This window comes from Protomyctophum parallelum (assembly GCF_964188405.1).
Source record: "Protomyctophum parallelum genome assembly, chromosome: 9".
In the NCBI taxonomy this organism is placed as follows: Eukaryota; Metazoa; Chordata; class Actinopteri; order Myctophiformes; family Myctophidae; genus Protomyctophum; species Protomyctophum parallelum.
Window position 1 is genome coordinate 43,515,596 of NC_139706.1, and position 17,764 is coordinate 43,533,359.

The 17,764-nt window shown below is 43.9% G+C and overlaps 1 protein-coding gene across 4 annotated transcripts in view; it reads right to left on the bottom strand.

Moving 5' to 3' along the window:
• The window catches only part of gria4a (glutamate receptor, ionotropic, AMPA 4a), a 193,328-nt gene that overhangs the window by 120,135 nt on the left and 55,429 nt on the right, over positions 1 to 17,764 (bottom strand). For all 4 annotated transcript variants that reach the window (XM_083773980.1, XM_083773981.1, XM_083773978.1 and 1 more), the window contains exon 3: positions 3,567 to 3,806. In XM_083773980.1, the coding sequence (XP_083630106.1) occupies positions 3,567 to 3,806 (240 nt within the window). The remainder of the gene's footprint in view (positions 1 to 3,566; positions 3,807 to 17,764) is intronic.

The following is a 17,764-nucleotide window of genomic DNA, read 5'->3' on the forward strand; positions in this document are numbered from 1 at the left end:
TGGCACTACAGCACACCCTGCTGGTTGGCATGGGCATCTGTTCGGCAGAGAGAAGATATTGTAGGGGGGTGGAGAGAGCGTGAAAGAACGTGTGCGTTAACGCTCTCCTGGTGAAAACAAGCGGCTGGTGATGCCATGTGTATCGGAGGAGACATGTGGCTGTCTACTCTCCCAGAACACCACTGGGTGCTTTGCCAATTTCTGTTGGCCAGAAAACAGGGACCACAGCACACATCGGGGGATTGACAATGACTGAAGTGGGGAGAAAATTGCGAGAAAAAAAAGAAAGAAAATCATTATCATAAAAGAAAATCTGCATTCCACACCAGAATAGAGTGAAAAGCGACCACGCACGCACGCTCATGCACACACACGCACACACATTTGTACATGTACTGAATTTGACAGTGTTGTCACACAAGTAAATAAAACTTTATTTACTGTAGCTTATGTCATAAGCATATGAATCACTGCCCCCATGAATATGCATAGGCTTCTGTGCATCAATTCCTCAGCCATTTTTGCATGTGTGTGTGTGTGTGTGTGTGTGTGTGTGTGTGTGTGTGTGTGTGTGTGTGTGTGCGTGCGTGCGTGTAGCAGTGCAGAGCACTAAAACAGATCAGTTTTACTGCCCATTTTCCAGCACATTACCAGCAGCAGCCCCTTATGACACACCATGATGAAGACATCCATCCATCCTCTCTCCTGCCTCAATCTTTCACCTCTACTTTGTTTTTGTAACCTTGTTTCTCTCCAATTTAATCGTTATGTCAATTAAGTCCTCCCCCCGTACATGTGTGTGTTGTCAGTCAGTGCTGTTGTATTGTCCCACCTGCCATGAGGAGCCCCCACCGGGAGCACATAGGGCTCTATTTTCACCCCTTATCCCTAAACTTCTTTGCCTTTTTTTCTTACTTACTATTTTGGAAAAACGTAAAGATTTGTTCATCGACAGGTTGTGACCTTGTAGATTGGCTATTTGAACTATTAAAAAAAAATCAAAATAGTGAAAAAAGGCAAAGAAATGAAGGGGCATGGGTACACCTCCTGCCCAACACTCCCTGCTGACAGGTGCCATAGGAGCCACCCGAGTGCCCACGACCCCCCATCCGGCCCCTCCTCCACGCACACACACATTATGTGCACATACACAAGCACACGTACTCGCACAAACATACAGTACAGTACATGTGCACACGTGCATGACCACACACTACACACTACACACGACACACACACACACACACATAATGCACATGCACATGCACATGCACATGCACATGCACATGCACATGCACATGCACATGCACATGCACATGCACATGCACATGCACATGCACGAACAGAGCACAAATTCCATGCCAGAGGGAAAGTGGGAAGTGGGGAGATCAAGGCTGTTCACCGTGCCTTCCCCCCCCCCCCCAGTGCGTGCGTGCATGTGTGCGTGCGTGCGTGCATGAGAGAGAGTAATAATGATAAAGTATTCCCACAGTGTTTTAGAGTCAAGGGCATCACCTGTGTGCCCACTCCAGTGACATGAGTGCAATGCACCATGGGAGAGAGTTGAGATCTCTCCAAGCTCTCCAATCAGGAAAAAAATAATAATTCAATAGTGCAGCCTTTTTTAAGTGGTGCAACCACTTCCTTAAGTAGCTTTGTGTGTGCCTGCCTGGCTGCCTGGCTACCTGTGTCTGAGCACGAAAATAGCATTTGGTTGGTTTTCAAAACCAAGTGTCACTGTTGTGCAGCCTAACACACACATACATATTAACTGTATATATGATGATTTCAGGTGTATCAGTACAGTACAGTACAGTACAGTACAGTACAGTACAGTACAGTACAGTACAGTACAGTACAGTACAGTACAGTACAGTACAGTACAGTACAGTAGAGGGACCCCCTGGGGACAGGAAAAAAGCAGTATAGCCCAAGTACAGAGCCAACTCATGGAAGACTGGTTGAGAAACAATGCAATGGTGAACCTTTCATCAGTGGAACTTTGTGTTGACAGCGGTTCTGTTCAGTTTGTATTATTCCAATGCAGTGTGATCTCATTCCTAAGCCATCCTAAAGTCACAATTTCTATAGTTTGGTTTAAACTCTGAACTGCTTTGGTTTCAGTCCATTAGGGCCATATTGATTTCACATGGTCCTCACGCACCGACCATTCTTCAAATATGTTTGACATAATTTGATGAATGTCGAATTCTGCCAAGTTTGCCATGAGAACAATGAATGCAAACGTAGAGATTAACACTATGGCTTCAAATATCGATGTGTTTCTGGCTTGGACAAATGTCAATATTCTGCTGGTTTGGTGTTAGAACAGGGCTAAATTAATTCCACACATGAGGTCTGTATTATTCATGTCTTATTCATGTTTGTGGTTCACCTTGTGAAACCCAAGGTGCATTAAGGACAGAACTGCGAGTGAGCAGAATTGTGCAGGTATTAATTATCACGGTTTGAACGGAGACCCAGACAGAGAACAACAGATCTGCCTAATTAGATATTGACCCTGTTTACACCCTACTTAGAGCTGCCAGAACACATTGTACTGCACCACAAACAACCTCTTTATTGTTTTCTGAACTATTCTTATACAGAAGAACTAATACACTGTAAAATCCTTTGTACATGCTCTGTGTGGAATTAAATGTGCTTTAAGTGACATGGTCATGGAGTGTTGTTCAAATAAGTGTTCAGGTCGGGTTCCCAATTTCATCCAATCAGGAGAGAGATAACTCATCCAGGATACAGGATGAGTGATATTAGGATTTATGGAACAAACAAACAAACAAACAAGACAGGGCAGACAAAATTGGGAACTGGAACATTGGACATCCGATGAAAGCATTTTCACTCCTGATTGGATGAAATTGGTGATCCACCTTTTTATTGAATAGCTGGGGAGACAGGGTCTTTCACTCCTGATTGGATTAAATTGGTGATCCACCTTTTTATTGAATAGCTGGGGAGACAGGGTCTGTTACTGAACAAACACTGAAATGACTACTAATAGAATATAGATTGTTTTTGTTTTTGTTTTAACCAAAACATATCTCTTTAATAAAAAAGATGGATTTACAGAGTCACCTCAAAAAGCTGAGTTCCTGTCCTTCAGATGTTAACATCTATCATATTATAGTATAAGGCCTTTACTGGTGTCGTACAACAAGACAAACACCTTCACATCTATCAGTGTTGTTAGAGATCTTTCCCTCTAAGTAAACCAAGACATTTACCAGTATTAGTGGTGTATAAGATATTTACCGCTATCGTTGTCACATAGTATAAAACCAAGACCTTCTAACCTCTATCAGTGTCGTATATACGTACAGTTCGTCTCCCAGCCATGAAACTAGTATGTTACCTGTCGTGTACACCCAAACCTACCCTTGATGCTGAGAGCCGGATGCAGGCAGACATTGGGTCCCATTTTTTTATAGTCTTTGGTATGACCCGGCCGGGGAATCTAACCTCATCCTCCCAATCTCAAGGCCGACACTCTAAAGACATAAAGCCACCGAGCTGGTGCTGGTGTAAAATAAAAAGACCTTTACCTCTGTCGGTGTCGTAGAGGAAGACGAAGCCGTTCCAGTCGTAATGGTCGAGCAGCGACAATAGCGCGCCCCTGATGGACGGCCGCAGCTGCAGGGTGAACTGGCCCTCTCCCTCGGTGGGGAAGCTGGGCGTCACCAGGCTGATGTGCAGGGCGCCGCAGAAGGACGTCAGCGTGTTCACCGAGCGCTTGTCGTACAGGCCGAAGATGGCGAAGACGCCCCGCGAGTACTGGGAGCAGACTACAGGAGGAGGAGGAGGAGGAGGAGAGAGGAGGAGAAGGATGGAGAAAGAGAGCAACGTCATTGACCTGTGGTTTTTGACAACAACTAGCTGGATTTTGCCTGCAGCTTTAGCACCACACCACACTACAACATACCAGAATATCTACGTGTACCGTTTCCATTAAAATAAAGTACCCCCTAGCAGTACCCCCCTCCCCTCCTAGAGGGAATCGACCCCCCCCCCCCCTCCCCCCCCTTGTAATGTAGGGACATATGGGTGGAGGTCATTGCCTCTTGCCTAACAATTTAATGTAGATGAGTGGCCAACTGTCCTGCATACAAATGAAATCACCTGTGCAGGAGTAATCCAGCTATTGGTATACAAAATGGACCCTTATATCTCAGTCATTATGAAGTGTTTGGCCCCGCTTAGCCTAGCTCAGACCCACCGTGGAGTAGGTACTTTTTAGGCACTCATTTAGTACCACTTTGACACCACTCAGTCCAATTCCTTTAGTGGAAACGGTGCTGTGGGTTGGAGTGGTGTTAGGCCATGGCAGTGTAAATCAGGCTTTTTAACCCATTCTGACCTGAGATCAGATTCATACGAGGTTTCCACTGGACACACATTGGTCTGATTGACCCATTCTGACCTGAGATCAGATTCTAAAAATGTCAGTCGCTCTTCAATTTTTCAAAAATAGCAGACCTACAAGCTCGTATCGCGCCACTCGGTGGCGCGATATGAGCTTGTAGATCTGCTATTTTTCAATAGCTAAAGCATAACATGATGCTGACACCAAAATGGGTGCCCGTTCAGAATGGGTTAAAGTGCGTCCTGGGGACCTGCTGGGGTCCTTGAAGGGGGTCCCCAGCTAAATGATTGATAGCTAGGAACCAGTGACCACATTGATCAATTCGGGTCTGAGTGTGCAAATGGAACCAGATGTACTGTATATGCTTGCAGGGTCTGTAACTCTCAGAGCATACAAATGGAACCCTTGCAGGTCCGTTTGGTTCCATTTGTAAGCTCTCAAGTGATATGGTGATCTGTGGTCTAAATGCATACCAAACTGGGGATCCTTGAAATTAGAAGAAATTAAGAAGCACTAATGTAAACAGATCATTTGTTTTGCAAGTAGCGACTGTGGATATACTGTAAGGACACGAGATGTCTGGGAAAAGAGAAAAGAAAGAAAAAAATCACACCCGTGTGAACTGAGTCCCCCCCCCCCCCCCTCTCTCTCTCTCTCTCTCTCTCTCATTGCATCAGCAGGCAACAGTGCAGTGTCAAGGAAATGTCACATGTGGAATACCTAAGTTGTACATTTAAGGAAATCATAAACCAAACCATGAGAAGCTGTTTTCTGTCCCCACTGACATTTGACCTGTGACTTGTGTGGTTTGGAGGGGTCTTCTCATTGGCATGTGTTAAGACCCACCTACTCCCTGAGGGGGGTAGTAATGTATTTAAGCTGAAGTCTGACTGAGATTTGTTGAGTCAGTACATGGTCTTCCATTGTAACGCTTCACTGCTGACTCCGTATTCGAATACATTTATTCCAATACTCTGAAACTCTGAATTGTGTCTGTCTCATTATGTTGTTCAACTGTGTTATAAGTGCTCACTGAAAGATTGCATTAACAGCAGCACTATCTCTCTCTCTCTGTTTCTGGCACAACAGCGCCACTTTTGCCCCTACTGGCACTCTAAACATAGTCACATAGTCACGGACATATTGCTGTTCCTTGGAGTGGTTGCACCACTCAAAAAGAGAGCGTAGAGTATAATGGTCATCTCTCTGTTTATGTTTCATTATATGCTAGTGTGTTGCCTCATTGTGTTAATTTAAAAAGTTTCACTGAGCAAATGGTTCACATTCTAGTAGCTTCCCATTTAAAACATTGTTAATTAGTCCCACAGACATTACCCTTTGTGTGTGTGTGTGTGTGTGTGTGTGTGTGTGTGTGTGTGTGTGTATTGTTCTTCTTGTTCACCATCAGAGCTGATGAAACTCTCATTCTCTCACACATAACCAGCCATCTCCCTGGACAAATGCATGTTGGGAGATTTCCCACAAGTCATTTTAAGACTTTAATCATGCAAGGCCATTAAACTTCATTGGACTCTCACAAAGTTATCAGTCAAACTGTGAAGGGATAAAGTAGTAAGTAGCCTTGCCGAGCCAAGAGGCCCATATAGGCCTATCTCCTGTTTCTGTAGCGTGAGGCAGCTTGATGTACAAGTACACCCTCCGGACATGACTCTAGTACGTCGCAGGGACTTATACCCCCAATCCAACCCTTGATGCTGAGTGTCAAGCAGGGAGGCACTGGGTTCCCGTATGACCCGGCCGGGGATCGAACCCCGACCTCTCAGTCTCAGGGCGGACACTCTAACAACAAGGCCACTGAGCTGGTGAGTGCAGGGATAAACCAACCTTAACCCATTCTGACCTGAGATCAGATTCTAAAAGTGTCTTCGATTTTTTTCAAAAATAGCAGACCTACAAGCTCGTATCGCGCCACTCGGTGGCGCGATATGAGCTTGTAGATCTGCTATTTTTCAATAGCTAAAGCATGACATGATGCCAACACCAAAATGGGTGCCCGGTCAGAATGGGTTAAAGGCCCAGGCCGTAGCGTAACGGTCTGGGCACCGGACTGGTAATCCAGTCGCAGTGTGCCGCGGGTTCGACTCCCGGACCCGACACGGCCTTTACTGCATGTCATCCCCCCATCTCTCTCCCGTTTCCTGTCAGCCTACTGTCTGTCCCTTCAAAAAATCAATAAAAGGCGTAAGCCACAAAAAAATATCTTAAATAAAATAAAATAAAATGGGTTAAAGGGATTGTGACATTAAAAAAAAGGTTTTGGAATTTTTCTAATTTTTTTTAGGTTTTCTAATCTCAATTGCACCCAGAAAACATGAACTTTTAAAGATGGAGTGCCACAATTTTTGTATTTTTCCAGTTTTTCATGTGTCTATGAGGTGACAGTACTTCATTAGACAGACTGGAGTTGTTTTTATGTGCAATGGTGTATTTACTTTGTATTTAGGGTTTCTTCCTGGAGGCTGAACCCTTGACAGTCAAACGGGCCAATGAAGTAAACAGTAATATAGTGACACCACACTATCAGCCCCTCCCCTAACCCCTCCCCCTTTATCATACAACTACAGCTGTGGGTGCGGCTTCAGTTCAGGTGGATCACCACCCATCACCACCCACCAGGCAAACCAGGCATACTTAATGAACTGGTGGGCGTGTCCACATAAAAGTATGATTTTAACAAATACTGTACACTTTTTGGAAAAAGTTCTTCCCCCTTATATTGTAATAATACCTGATAATCACGTTTTAGGGTGGAAAAAAATGGTGGCACTCCATCTTTAACATTCAGTAGATTTTCTGTGATCTGGGGTTTTCTGGCTCAAACAGGTGCTCTGATTTGCCGGCAGTTTGTGATGTAAGATCCTGCAAATCCCATATATTATGTCAATGGGATTTGCCAGCAGATGTCACTGTTTTCACTGTTTTGCCTGTTTTCATTGTAGCTCAAAAGGCTTCCAAACCCCAAAGAAAACTTCAGACCACAGAAAATCCACTGAATGTTCAAAGTTCAGGTTTTTTGGGTGTAATTGAGGTCATAAAACCTAAAATAAAAAATAAAAATAAATGAAAATGAATGTCATAAAACCTTTAAAATGCTCTGCTTTTCCAATGTGCATGTGTTTTGAGTTTTGTTCTCCATGGGACCATTTTCGGAAAGTCTAGCTTTCCATGCTTTCAAACTGTATTAAAGATGTAACTTTCCTGTTCTATCCCATATTTCTAACCCAGGTCTCCTGTGCAAGTGCATTTTTTTAATACTGAGCTAAAAACCTCTTATCTCATTAATTTGTGAATGAATGCCCTATACTACTTGATCATACTGCAACTACAGTGTCACACCAAAGTAGCAAAAGTATCGTATCTGCAAGCTCTTTGAGCTGGTTGATCTGCTACTTTTGCTGTTTTTGGACATATGAGGTTTCCACCAGACGGAGACTTGAAACAAAATGATTTCTGACAAAACAACAGCGAGAATATTCATCTCAAGCCAAGCTTCAAGTATTAGCAAGCAGATGTTTCATTTCATCCCATACTGAAATGAACTGAGTCCAACGGCTTCAGCGTAAATGAAAAAAATAAATTAGGCTGTAGGCCTACAAATGTAACCAAATGGATATCTGCATGTCAAGGGGAGCATGAGTCATAATAGTCAGTGGGCTAAACATGACAGACTGAAGGTATAAAATCCTCCTCCCTCCTATTCAGATGTGAGTCATGTTCTGCTACAACACTGTCACTCAATCCTCCGACACGCTTTCAGCTGTGACACAATAACTACTATCTCCTCTCCTCCCCACAAATCTCTCTCCTCTCCTCTCTGTTCTGCCTCTTCTCGTCTCCTCAATTACTGTACAAGTATCATCTTAACCCGTTAAGAAACTGAAGCCGACTCTACAAAATAATGCTGTCTAAATCAACTTTTTCGTGACACTTTTTTGTGCCAAGGACCAAAGCCAAGGAATTTTTTATGTATTTGGCCGAGAGAAGAGTTGTGTTAAATTCAGCACTTCAAAGATGGTATTTTTCTTCCTTTTTTAAATAGCATGCTATATTTGCAGTTGCTATATTTTTGAATTGTCAACGTGATCATTTTAAATGACACAGACACTCTCCCGGTTTTAATGGGTTTAGCAACAGTCTTATCCACAGCGACATTACAAGAGCGAGATTGGAGTAGACAGAGTTAAGTATAAACCCTCGTAAACAAACCAACAGGGTAAATATAGTCACGCTGAGAGAACAATACAGTCTCTCAGAGAAAATTAGGCATTCCTTTCTTTATCATTTACACATTCTATTCTACCACGGATGCACAGTGTGTCTTGAATCAGGTGACCCCACGACTATGATTTCCTTCTCTCTCTCTCTCTCTCTCTCTCTCTCCTCCACAAGTCCACCCCCCTCCTATACCATCCTTCTGTCACACTCCTTCAGGCAAGACACATTTTTGATCTTCCACTCAATCCTGCGTCATAATTCACCTCCCTGTGACACTAAAAAAGTTAACAATGACACGCACGCACGCACATACGCAGAATTTCCATCGTATGTAGACAAGCATATTGGCTATATTTGTACATTGACAATGAATGGATGATGTATGACGCTATGAATTAATGAATACATTTGATGTATATAGCACCTTTCCAAACATATAGTTACAAAGTGCTTTACAGACAGGTTATAAAACAGTAATCATAAAAGACATCAAAACAACAAAACATCAAGACATCTAAAACAATAAAATATAAAATAACAGGACATCAAAACAATTAAAAACAATTAAGAAAAACACTTACACACGCATACAAATGTGTTTTTAAAAGCACTTTAAAAGAAGACACTGACTCTGCTAGCCTAAGGGCCAAGGGCCAAGGTGCCCGAGCCACAAAGGCCCGGTCACCCCGAGTGACCAGACGAGCTGCAGGAGGAACTAGGAGGGCCCTATCCAAGGATCTGAGGCAGCGCACAGCAAGTCTGTTATATGAATGGAAGCTAGACTATGTAGAGTTAAAAGTAATCAATAAGGTGTTAAAATCAATTCTGTCGCTCACAGGGAGCCAATGAAGAGTACAGTAGCTATAATGGGTGTGATATGCTCACATTTTCTAGTGTTGGTGAGAAGAAGAGTTCTGCACCATCTGGAGGCGAGATATGTTTTATACCCGAGTACAGTGAATTACAGTAATCCAGTCGTGAAGATATGAAAGCATGTATGACGGTTTCCAGGTCTGCATATCACAAAAAAGGATTTAACTTCACACTTCAGCGATATTCCTGATCTGGTGGTAAGTACAAGACTGGACTACTTTGGTGACTTGGGTGTTGAGAGAAATATCCGGATTGAAGAAGACACAGGTTGCGGTCTGAGTGTGTGATGTTTGCAGATAGGGTACCAAGTTCAGAGTGAAATGAGTGGATTGAGTTTGGGGGGACCAAATATGATTATTTCTGATTTGGATTAATTTAATTGTAGAAAGTTCTGAGACATTATGTCAGAAAGACATGCATGTCTGTGCGAGCCCCCCTCACTTCACACGCGTGGGTGTGATTTTGTACAGTAAAACTGTGATGTGACCCCCCCTCTACCTATAATTCCCCTCTCCTCTCCTCACCTCTCCTCCCCTCCCCATCGCTCTCCCTTGTTCCCTCCTTGGTGGGCCGGAGGTTTAATTCCATTATCATCCGTAAGCCTCGGTGGAGGACCCGCACAGGGAGCTGTGTGGGGGTAAACACCACAGGGAGCTGGGTGGGGTGGGGGAGGTTAAGACTTCCGCCAATTAAACAAAGCACAGGCTCCCTGGGCCCCGGAAGCTGATAAGGTGAGGGTGTGTGGGGGGGATTTATAACTGAGAGTATGACGTGAGCCGTTCAATTTGAAGAGAGCTAGAATGCAACGTCATTCAGGAGTTCAGGAATCACAAAAGTCTGCTTACTGTATATACTTTTGTAGTACAGTGATGTTATGCAAAATAAAAGGACCAAATACATGATGCTATGCAACGTGTGACAGAGAGTTGCTGTCGGGCAGAAACGTTCTTATCTCCATATTCTAACTTTTTTTTCCTCCCTTAAATTAACGCCCTGCTTGTTCATTTTTGAGCTTGTAGATCTGCTACTATTTATATTTTTGACTTTAAATTCTGAAAACGAACAGCTTTGGGCATATGAGGTTTCCACCCGACAGAGACGATGTCTAGGCCTACATGAAATGCCAAATAAACAAAACGTCATTAGCAACTTTCATCAACACAAATCCGCAACACATCTGTCTGGAATCGTTTTCCTCGATTGGCCAACCCAACCCATCGGCTTCGTGTACTGGGCTGACGTGATGTTTGTGAAGCCGAGCCAGGTGGAGTGATTAATGCTGCTGTAGCAGTGACATGCAAGGATATGCCTTTGGAAGCGACTACAATGACAGCAGTGAAAGGAGCTGAACATTACATTCACCCATTCACACACGCTTTCACACAACCATGCAAGGCACCAACCTGCACATCGGGAGCAATTAGGGGTTCAGTGTCTTGCTCAAGGACACTTTGGCGCTGGGGGAGCCGGGGTTTGAGCTGGGAACCTTGCAGTTCTCATCCGGTCACTCTACCCCTGAGCCACTGTCGCCCCTTCTATTAAGGGGCTTAATGAGTTTGTATCACTGATACATTTGGAGAGGCTGTACATGTGTTGCAACCAATAGGACAGTTTAGCAACATTCAAATACATCCATGGAGGAAAAACACATTCCACTATACAACCACCAAAACACATCGCTGTCCTCAAAATCTAATCGCTTCAACACAGAGGCAATGCCATGCTGGCCTGGAAAAGGAATGCTCTACTTCATACAACAGTGTCGCACACACACAAAAAGTGAAAATAGCAGATCTATAAGGCACACAAGTTATTTTCATCAATAGAAAAAGGAACAGTTTTGTACTAGATATCCAGGTGGCTCTGAGTGGTGTTTCACAACTAGATCAACATCCGTATTCAAGCGGTCTGCAAATATTTGAGATTTTTCAAGTCTGCCCTGGACTGATACGGGCAGTTCTGGCTGCATATAGTGCTTTGAGATAAGACTCAAGTTATTCCTTTGTACAAGCGTGGCTCCAGAGCACATCCAACGGTAAAACCTACATCACTTCTATCCTCCATTCAACCCATTATGTTCATCTCTGTCCCTCGTGTTCTGCCTGTTCTCACTACTGTATACATACTGTACGTATACATTCACACTTTGTTTTCCTCCCATTCCTGTTTGTCTGTTCAAATCTACTTCAAAACGGACAACTTTCTGTCTCTCTCTCTCTCTCTCTCTCTCTCTCTCTCTCTCTGGGCAGCATTGTGGAGGCGTAAAAGTAATAAAATTGTGTGCTAACCTTGCTTCATAAAGCATTAATGAAAGGAGAGCGGTGATACCAGGGTGGATCATTGCCACTGTAAAACCACCGGACACAATGGCTCTCCTGAGACCTCCCACCTCTCTCTCTCTCTCTCTCTGTCTCCCTCCAAGTTCTCACGTGTCCTCTCTTCGCGTGTCATTCCTTCACCTCTCCTTCAAACTGCTAACGTGGTATTTTTTTGAATCCCCCTCCCTCTCCCAAGGTTCTCTCTCCCACCTCCATTTGACTTGGTATAAGAAAATACTAAAAGTAAAACAAGCTGACACTGGGTGGTACGTTGTGTTTACGATATTTAATCTGGCAGTGAATGAGTTCATGTGAATCCAACACCAAAGTATATGCAATTTATCTATGAATCTGAAACAATTGTATACAATATAGCTGCTTCATCTCTCTCTCTCTCTCTCTCAACTAAGAGGTCGTTGGTCAGAAAAACGTTAAAAGACCTACAGTACAGTAGTTTACTGAGGCACTACGCGTCTCTCTGCATCTGATATAATGTGTTTACCTTACATATTTTATCCATCACAACCTAGAACCTACCCTGCATTCTTTCCTTAACCCATTCTGACCTGAGATCAGATTCATACCAGGTTTCCGCTGGACACACACTGGTCTGATTAACCCATTCTGACCTGAGATCAACTTGGCCTATGCGTTGTGAGCTTGTAGATCAACTACTTTGGGCTAATATTCTTTCAGAATTATATGGATGCTGTCGTTCAAAGTGGTTAATTCTTTCCACCGTCTCTCTCTCTCTCTCTCTCTCTCTCTCTCTCTCTCTCTCTCTCTCTCTCTCTCTCTCTCTCTCTCTCTCTCTCTCTCTCTCACTCACTCTCTCTCTCTCTCTCGCTCCCCTAGCTTCCAGAGGGGCTGTCTGTTTGTATTTCAGATGACGGCAACAACAGATGCTCACAGACAAACCTGCTACTGACTCCTCTGCTACGGCAGGTCTCAACACAAGGAGGTGTGCACGCACACACGCACAACACACACACATACACACACACACACACACACACACACACACACACACACACACACACACACACACACACACACACACACACACACACACACACACACACACACACACACACACACACACACACACGCACGCTGTTGTGCATGCACCTGCCTTCAACCTTGCATATCGTCTCATATTATGTTGAAAGGTGTTCCTTTTCAGGATTCAAATTCGAATCCTGAACAAGCTCAAATCAAGCTTGTAGATCTTCTACTGTGATGAATTAGACTAGTATTAGTTTACGAGAAAAACACAAAAAGCTAAAATATAGAGATAAGAGGATTCTGCCCGACCGCAACAATATAGCTGCAACCGTGCATTGAAATATACTCACACACACACACACACACACACACACACACACACACACACACACACACACGCACTAGTGTCCATAGACACACACACACGCACTGGTGTCCATAGACACACACACACGCACTGGTGTCCATAGACACACACACACAAACACATAGGCACACACTATAGTACTGATGCTGCATGTAGTCGTGCTCCACCCATTAGTCTCACAGTAACAATCCACCCACTAGGAGAGTCATTCTGCAGTATGCACACGCACGCACGCATGCACGCATGCACGCACGCACGCATGCACGCACGCAACCACGCACGCACACACGAAGGGAGAGAGAGACAGAGAGAGACAGTGAGAGAGAGAGAGAGAGAGAGAGAGAGAGAGAGAGAGAGAGAGAGAGAGAGAGAGAGTCGTTCTGCGGTATTCAAGCAGACAAAGCCACAGTGAACACAGAACACCACAAGCTCTAAGAAGCAACTCATACAGACTCATGGGCACAGTGTGTATAGTGTTGGACTGGAACTGAGTACATTTGCAGATGTGCGTGCGGGTGCAGATGTGCGTGTGTGTGCGCGCGTCGTATCGACTTTAGACGTACCCCCCGTCCTATCCTGAACAGTGTCATCTAAGGCCAGCCAGTGGAAATCGTACCCAATTATAAGTATCTTGGCACGATCATCGATAATAAATTGAAATTTTACGCAAACACTGACATGCTGTGCAAGAAGGGCCAGTAATGCCTTTACTGCCTAAGAAAATCGGCTTAAATGTGGACAAAAGCCTGATGAAACTGTTTCTCCTGTATCTGTTGGTACGGTAGCCTCGTTATTAAAGATATAAATGTAAATGTAAAAAAAGATAGAGATGTAAAAACTGCTTCTAAAAGGACTGGCATCCAATTGGAGAGCCTTGATTTCTTCTATAATAGACAGCTGCTCCAAAATGCCCTGTCCATCCGCTCAAATAGTGCCCACCCACTCAGTTCGGAGTATAATGGTGCTGCCATCTGGCCTTCGCTTGTGTGTCCCTAGGTCAACAAAAAACAGCTACAAATACTCCTTTGTTCCTGCCTCGATCCGAGCAGTTAACTTAATGCTGCCAAAAGAAGGTAAAAAAAAAACCTACCTAGCACTTTGCTCACTTTGCTCTTGGCACTTTATGATGCATGCATCACTTTGTACTGTACTTGGTTGACTATACTCTTATTTTCTTATCCTTTTTTATCAATTGCACAGATGTGCCCACTATGTTGTCCTATGCTATGTTGTCACATGTTGCTTCATGTGTTGTACTGTTTTTACGTTTCAAACCTCTACCATCTGCTGTAAACCAAATTGCCCCCCAAATTGCCCGACAGCTGCGATATATGTTTCGCTGCTTTCAAAGAGATGCGGTGTCGTGTCATTGAAAAACCACCATTACAAATACCTAATGGGGTGCAGGGCAGCCTGGGGCCGTCGGAAATAACCACTGTTTTGGGGGGAATTAGCCGCAGGCCAAGACTTAGCCTGAGGCAGAAGAATAACCCATGCCCTGCAGGGCTACACAGTCAAGAGAACACTATAGTGTCTCAAGCTAGACAACTATTCCACCATCTCTGAAAGCTACAGAGTCTGTAACTATACGCCTACTGGAAGTTGAGAACATGAAGTTGTCATTTTTGTCATTTCCATCCCCCCTCCCTCTCCCAATTCTATTTTGTGTCGGATTTATGGGTGTCGCATTATTGGGACGTTGGACTAACGCTATACGCACCCGACTTCATTACCCATGCAAGCATGTACGGCCATTCCAAAAAATAACCAATCTGTACTGTAGTGCACAATATTTGTCTTTGAAATAGTGGAGTGAAAGTATTAAAAAATGAGTGAGATTACCATAATGACGGTAATCATTAAAGGACCACTTTTGAACCTATCTTCATATAATAGGTCCTCACTAATAGTCATGATAAAATGGCACGTTTCTTTCTACTCGGTCTGTGTCACATAGGAGGCCTAATCTAATTGAATACCCCTGCCATAAAGCATTACACTTGTTTACAAGAGGGTCCACCATTTTCAATTCATCATATCATTTTGTACAATATGCACTTCTATAAAGCCAAAAACAGGAAATCATCATAAAGGAGGTAAAAAGGGGGAAAACGTATACAGTGAGGGGGGAAAGGGGTGGGTGGAGTCAAGGGATTTACATCTTAATGACAGTTGGTAGGGCGTTCCACATTTTTGTGGCATAGGAGTGAAATGAATTTAGGTGGACCCTCTTGTAAACAAGTGTCCACTCACAGTTAACAGTCTTTGTATTGAGTTGTGCTTGAAATGTAGTGTAATTCTGCAAACTGTTAATAAATATTTTAATCAATCAATCAATCAATCAATCAATCCTTGTTTGTGCCGAATCTGGGTTGCACATGGTTTTTTGAACTCCCTCTGGTGTTGTTGTGTTGCTGGCATGATTAGACTGACTGAGCGTCACTGTTTATTATGATACACTTTTCATTTCATAAAAAAATAATAATAATAATTTCATAAAAATAAAAAAAACATGCGTCACATACCGGCGGTATGGCGGTATTGCGGTTATTGCACCCAGCCCTACTGTCCACCACTGGAAAAGAGAAAACTAGTAGACTAGTAGATGTCCACTTACAGTGTGATCTATCTCGTCATGACACAAACTGTGATTCAGTTGTCTGGAAGAAGGCCATTAGATTATGTGTTGTAATGTCTGTGTGTGCGCGTGTTCATGTGTGCGCGTGTGCATGCGTGCGTGCATGCATGCGTGCGTGTGTGTGTGTACTGTGTACGTGTGTGTACGTGTGCGATGTAGCCTAATTATGTGCGTGTGGTCTGCAGACGGTTGCTGCCTGGCAGGGTAGAAACCTTGTATGTCCTAAACAGTTGATGGGTGACAGGAACCTCTTATAGGAGGTTCCTGACATCAATGAGACCCCAAATTGAATTACAAACCAAACAGTGTCATGTCAATTTGGCATTACGCCAGCTGATCTCACAGCTGTACATCTTTCCACTAGGGGTCTTGCGTGGCCGCACGCATGCACGCACGCACGCACGCACGCACGCACGCACGCACGCACGCACGCACGCACGCACGCACGCACGCACGCACGCACGCACGCACGTCGCACGCGCTCACTACTCAAAGAAACAGGTGTGGGAGCTCATACTGTCAAAGCATCTCTCTTTCTCTCTCTGTTCTTTTATGTTCTCTCCCAATTACTGTACATTGTATAAGGCTTTAAATTTGGCATGAAGTTTTAATCATACAAAACATACTCTCTCTCTCTCTCTCTGTGCAGTGTTTTCTTGGCAGTAGTGTGTGTTCTCTCATCACTGTCAGACTCCCGAACCCCTTGTTTCCTGTTCCGCATTCACATGGAATCAGGCAGGTGTTGGACGGCAAACGGCGCAACCTGCTGGACGGCACAGAACGCTAAAAAGATGGAACATTGATGCTGTCTGCCGTTACCGTCGCCGGTTCTGGCTGCCGTGCCGTCCTGTCCTGTTTACCGTCCTGCTCCTGTCCACTAAAATGAAGTCCGGTTTTCCGTCTACCGCTTGCCTGATTCCATGTGAATGCAGCATTACAGAAGGAGAGATGATACCATTAGACCAGCACTTTACAACTACACCATCAAGAGACACACATGCACGCACGTGGGCACGCACACACACACACACACACACACACACACACACACACACACACACACACACACACACACACACACACACACACACACACACACACACACACACACACACACACACACACACGTGCGAGCGAGCGACGGATTACAGCCAGACAGCACATTATCCTGTAATCTGCGTGGCATTAGAGTGGATCAGCCATGCAACCACTGTTATGTGCTCTATATGCCAATCAGTGTTCATCCTCAGGTATTATATGTGACCGCCAGAGTCACACTGCACAGGTCCAATTTTGACAACCCATGCCCGCCCCGCCTCCGTAGCAATCAGGTAATATCAGGCTACATTTCAGTTAAATACGTCTAAGTGAAATAGATACAGTATTTTGTCCCAGTCTGCATTCCGCAATTGATAATATATAAGCTAATTACAATACTTAGCCACTGTTTGGAATTGTCCTCGCTCTGTGACTTATTGACGTGAGTCGTGTTATTATTCCCTTAATTGTGGATCAGCTATATGTACACAATAGCCTGTCATTTTGTTGAGTTTACATACATACACGATCCCTCATTATATAGAATAGAATAGACCAGTATTGATCCTGCGGGGGAAATCCATGCGCTAGAGGCAGCACAGCAGTCAAGTTACATTTACAGAGCAAGAGAAGCACTGTGAGGAAGAAAACATCTAACAAAAGCACTATCAATGATGAACAAAGAGTAGTGTACATATATGACATTATATTCAATGTTTTTGCAGGACAAGGATCACTTAGCTGAGAAAGAGATGGATCAGGAAACCTTGCTAGATATTTATGTAAATATATATGTCAGTTTATATATTTATAAGCATAAGCCAAGCATACGCTGGCTTATGCTTGCTCTTGGGACGGAGCATGTAAATATCTCGGGATGTCTTTTTAGACCAAAATGCAAGCTT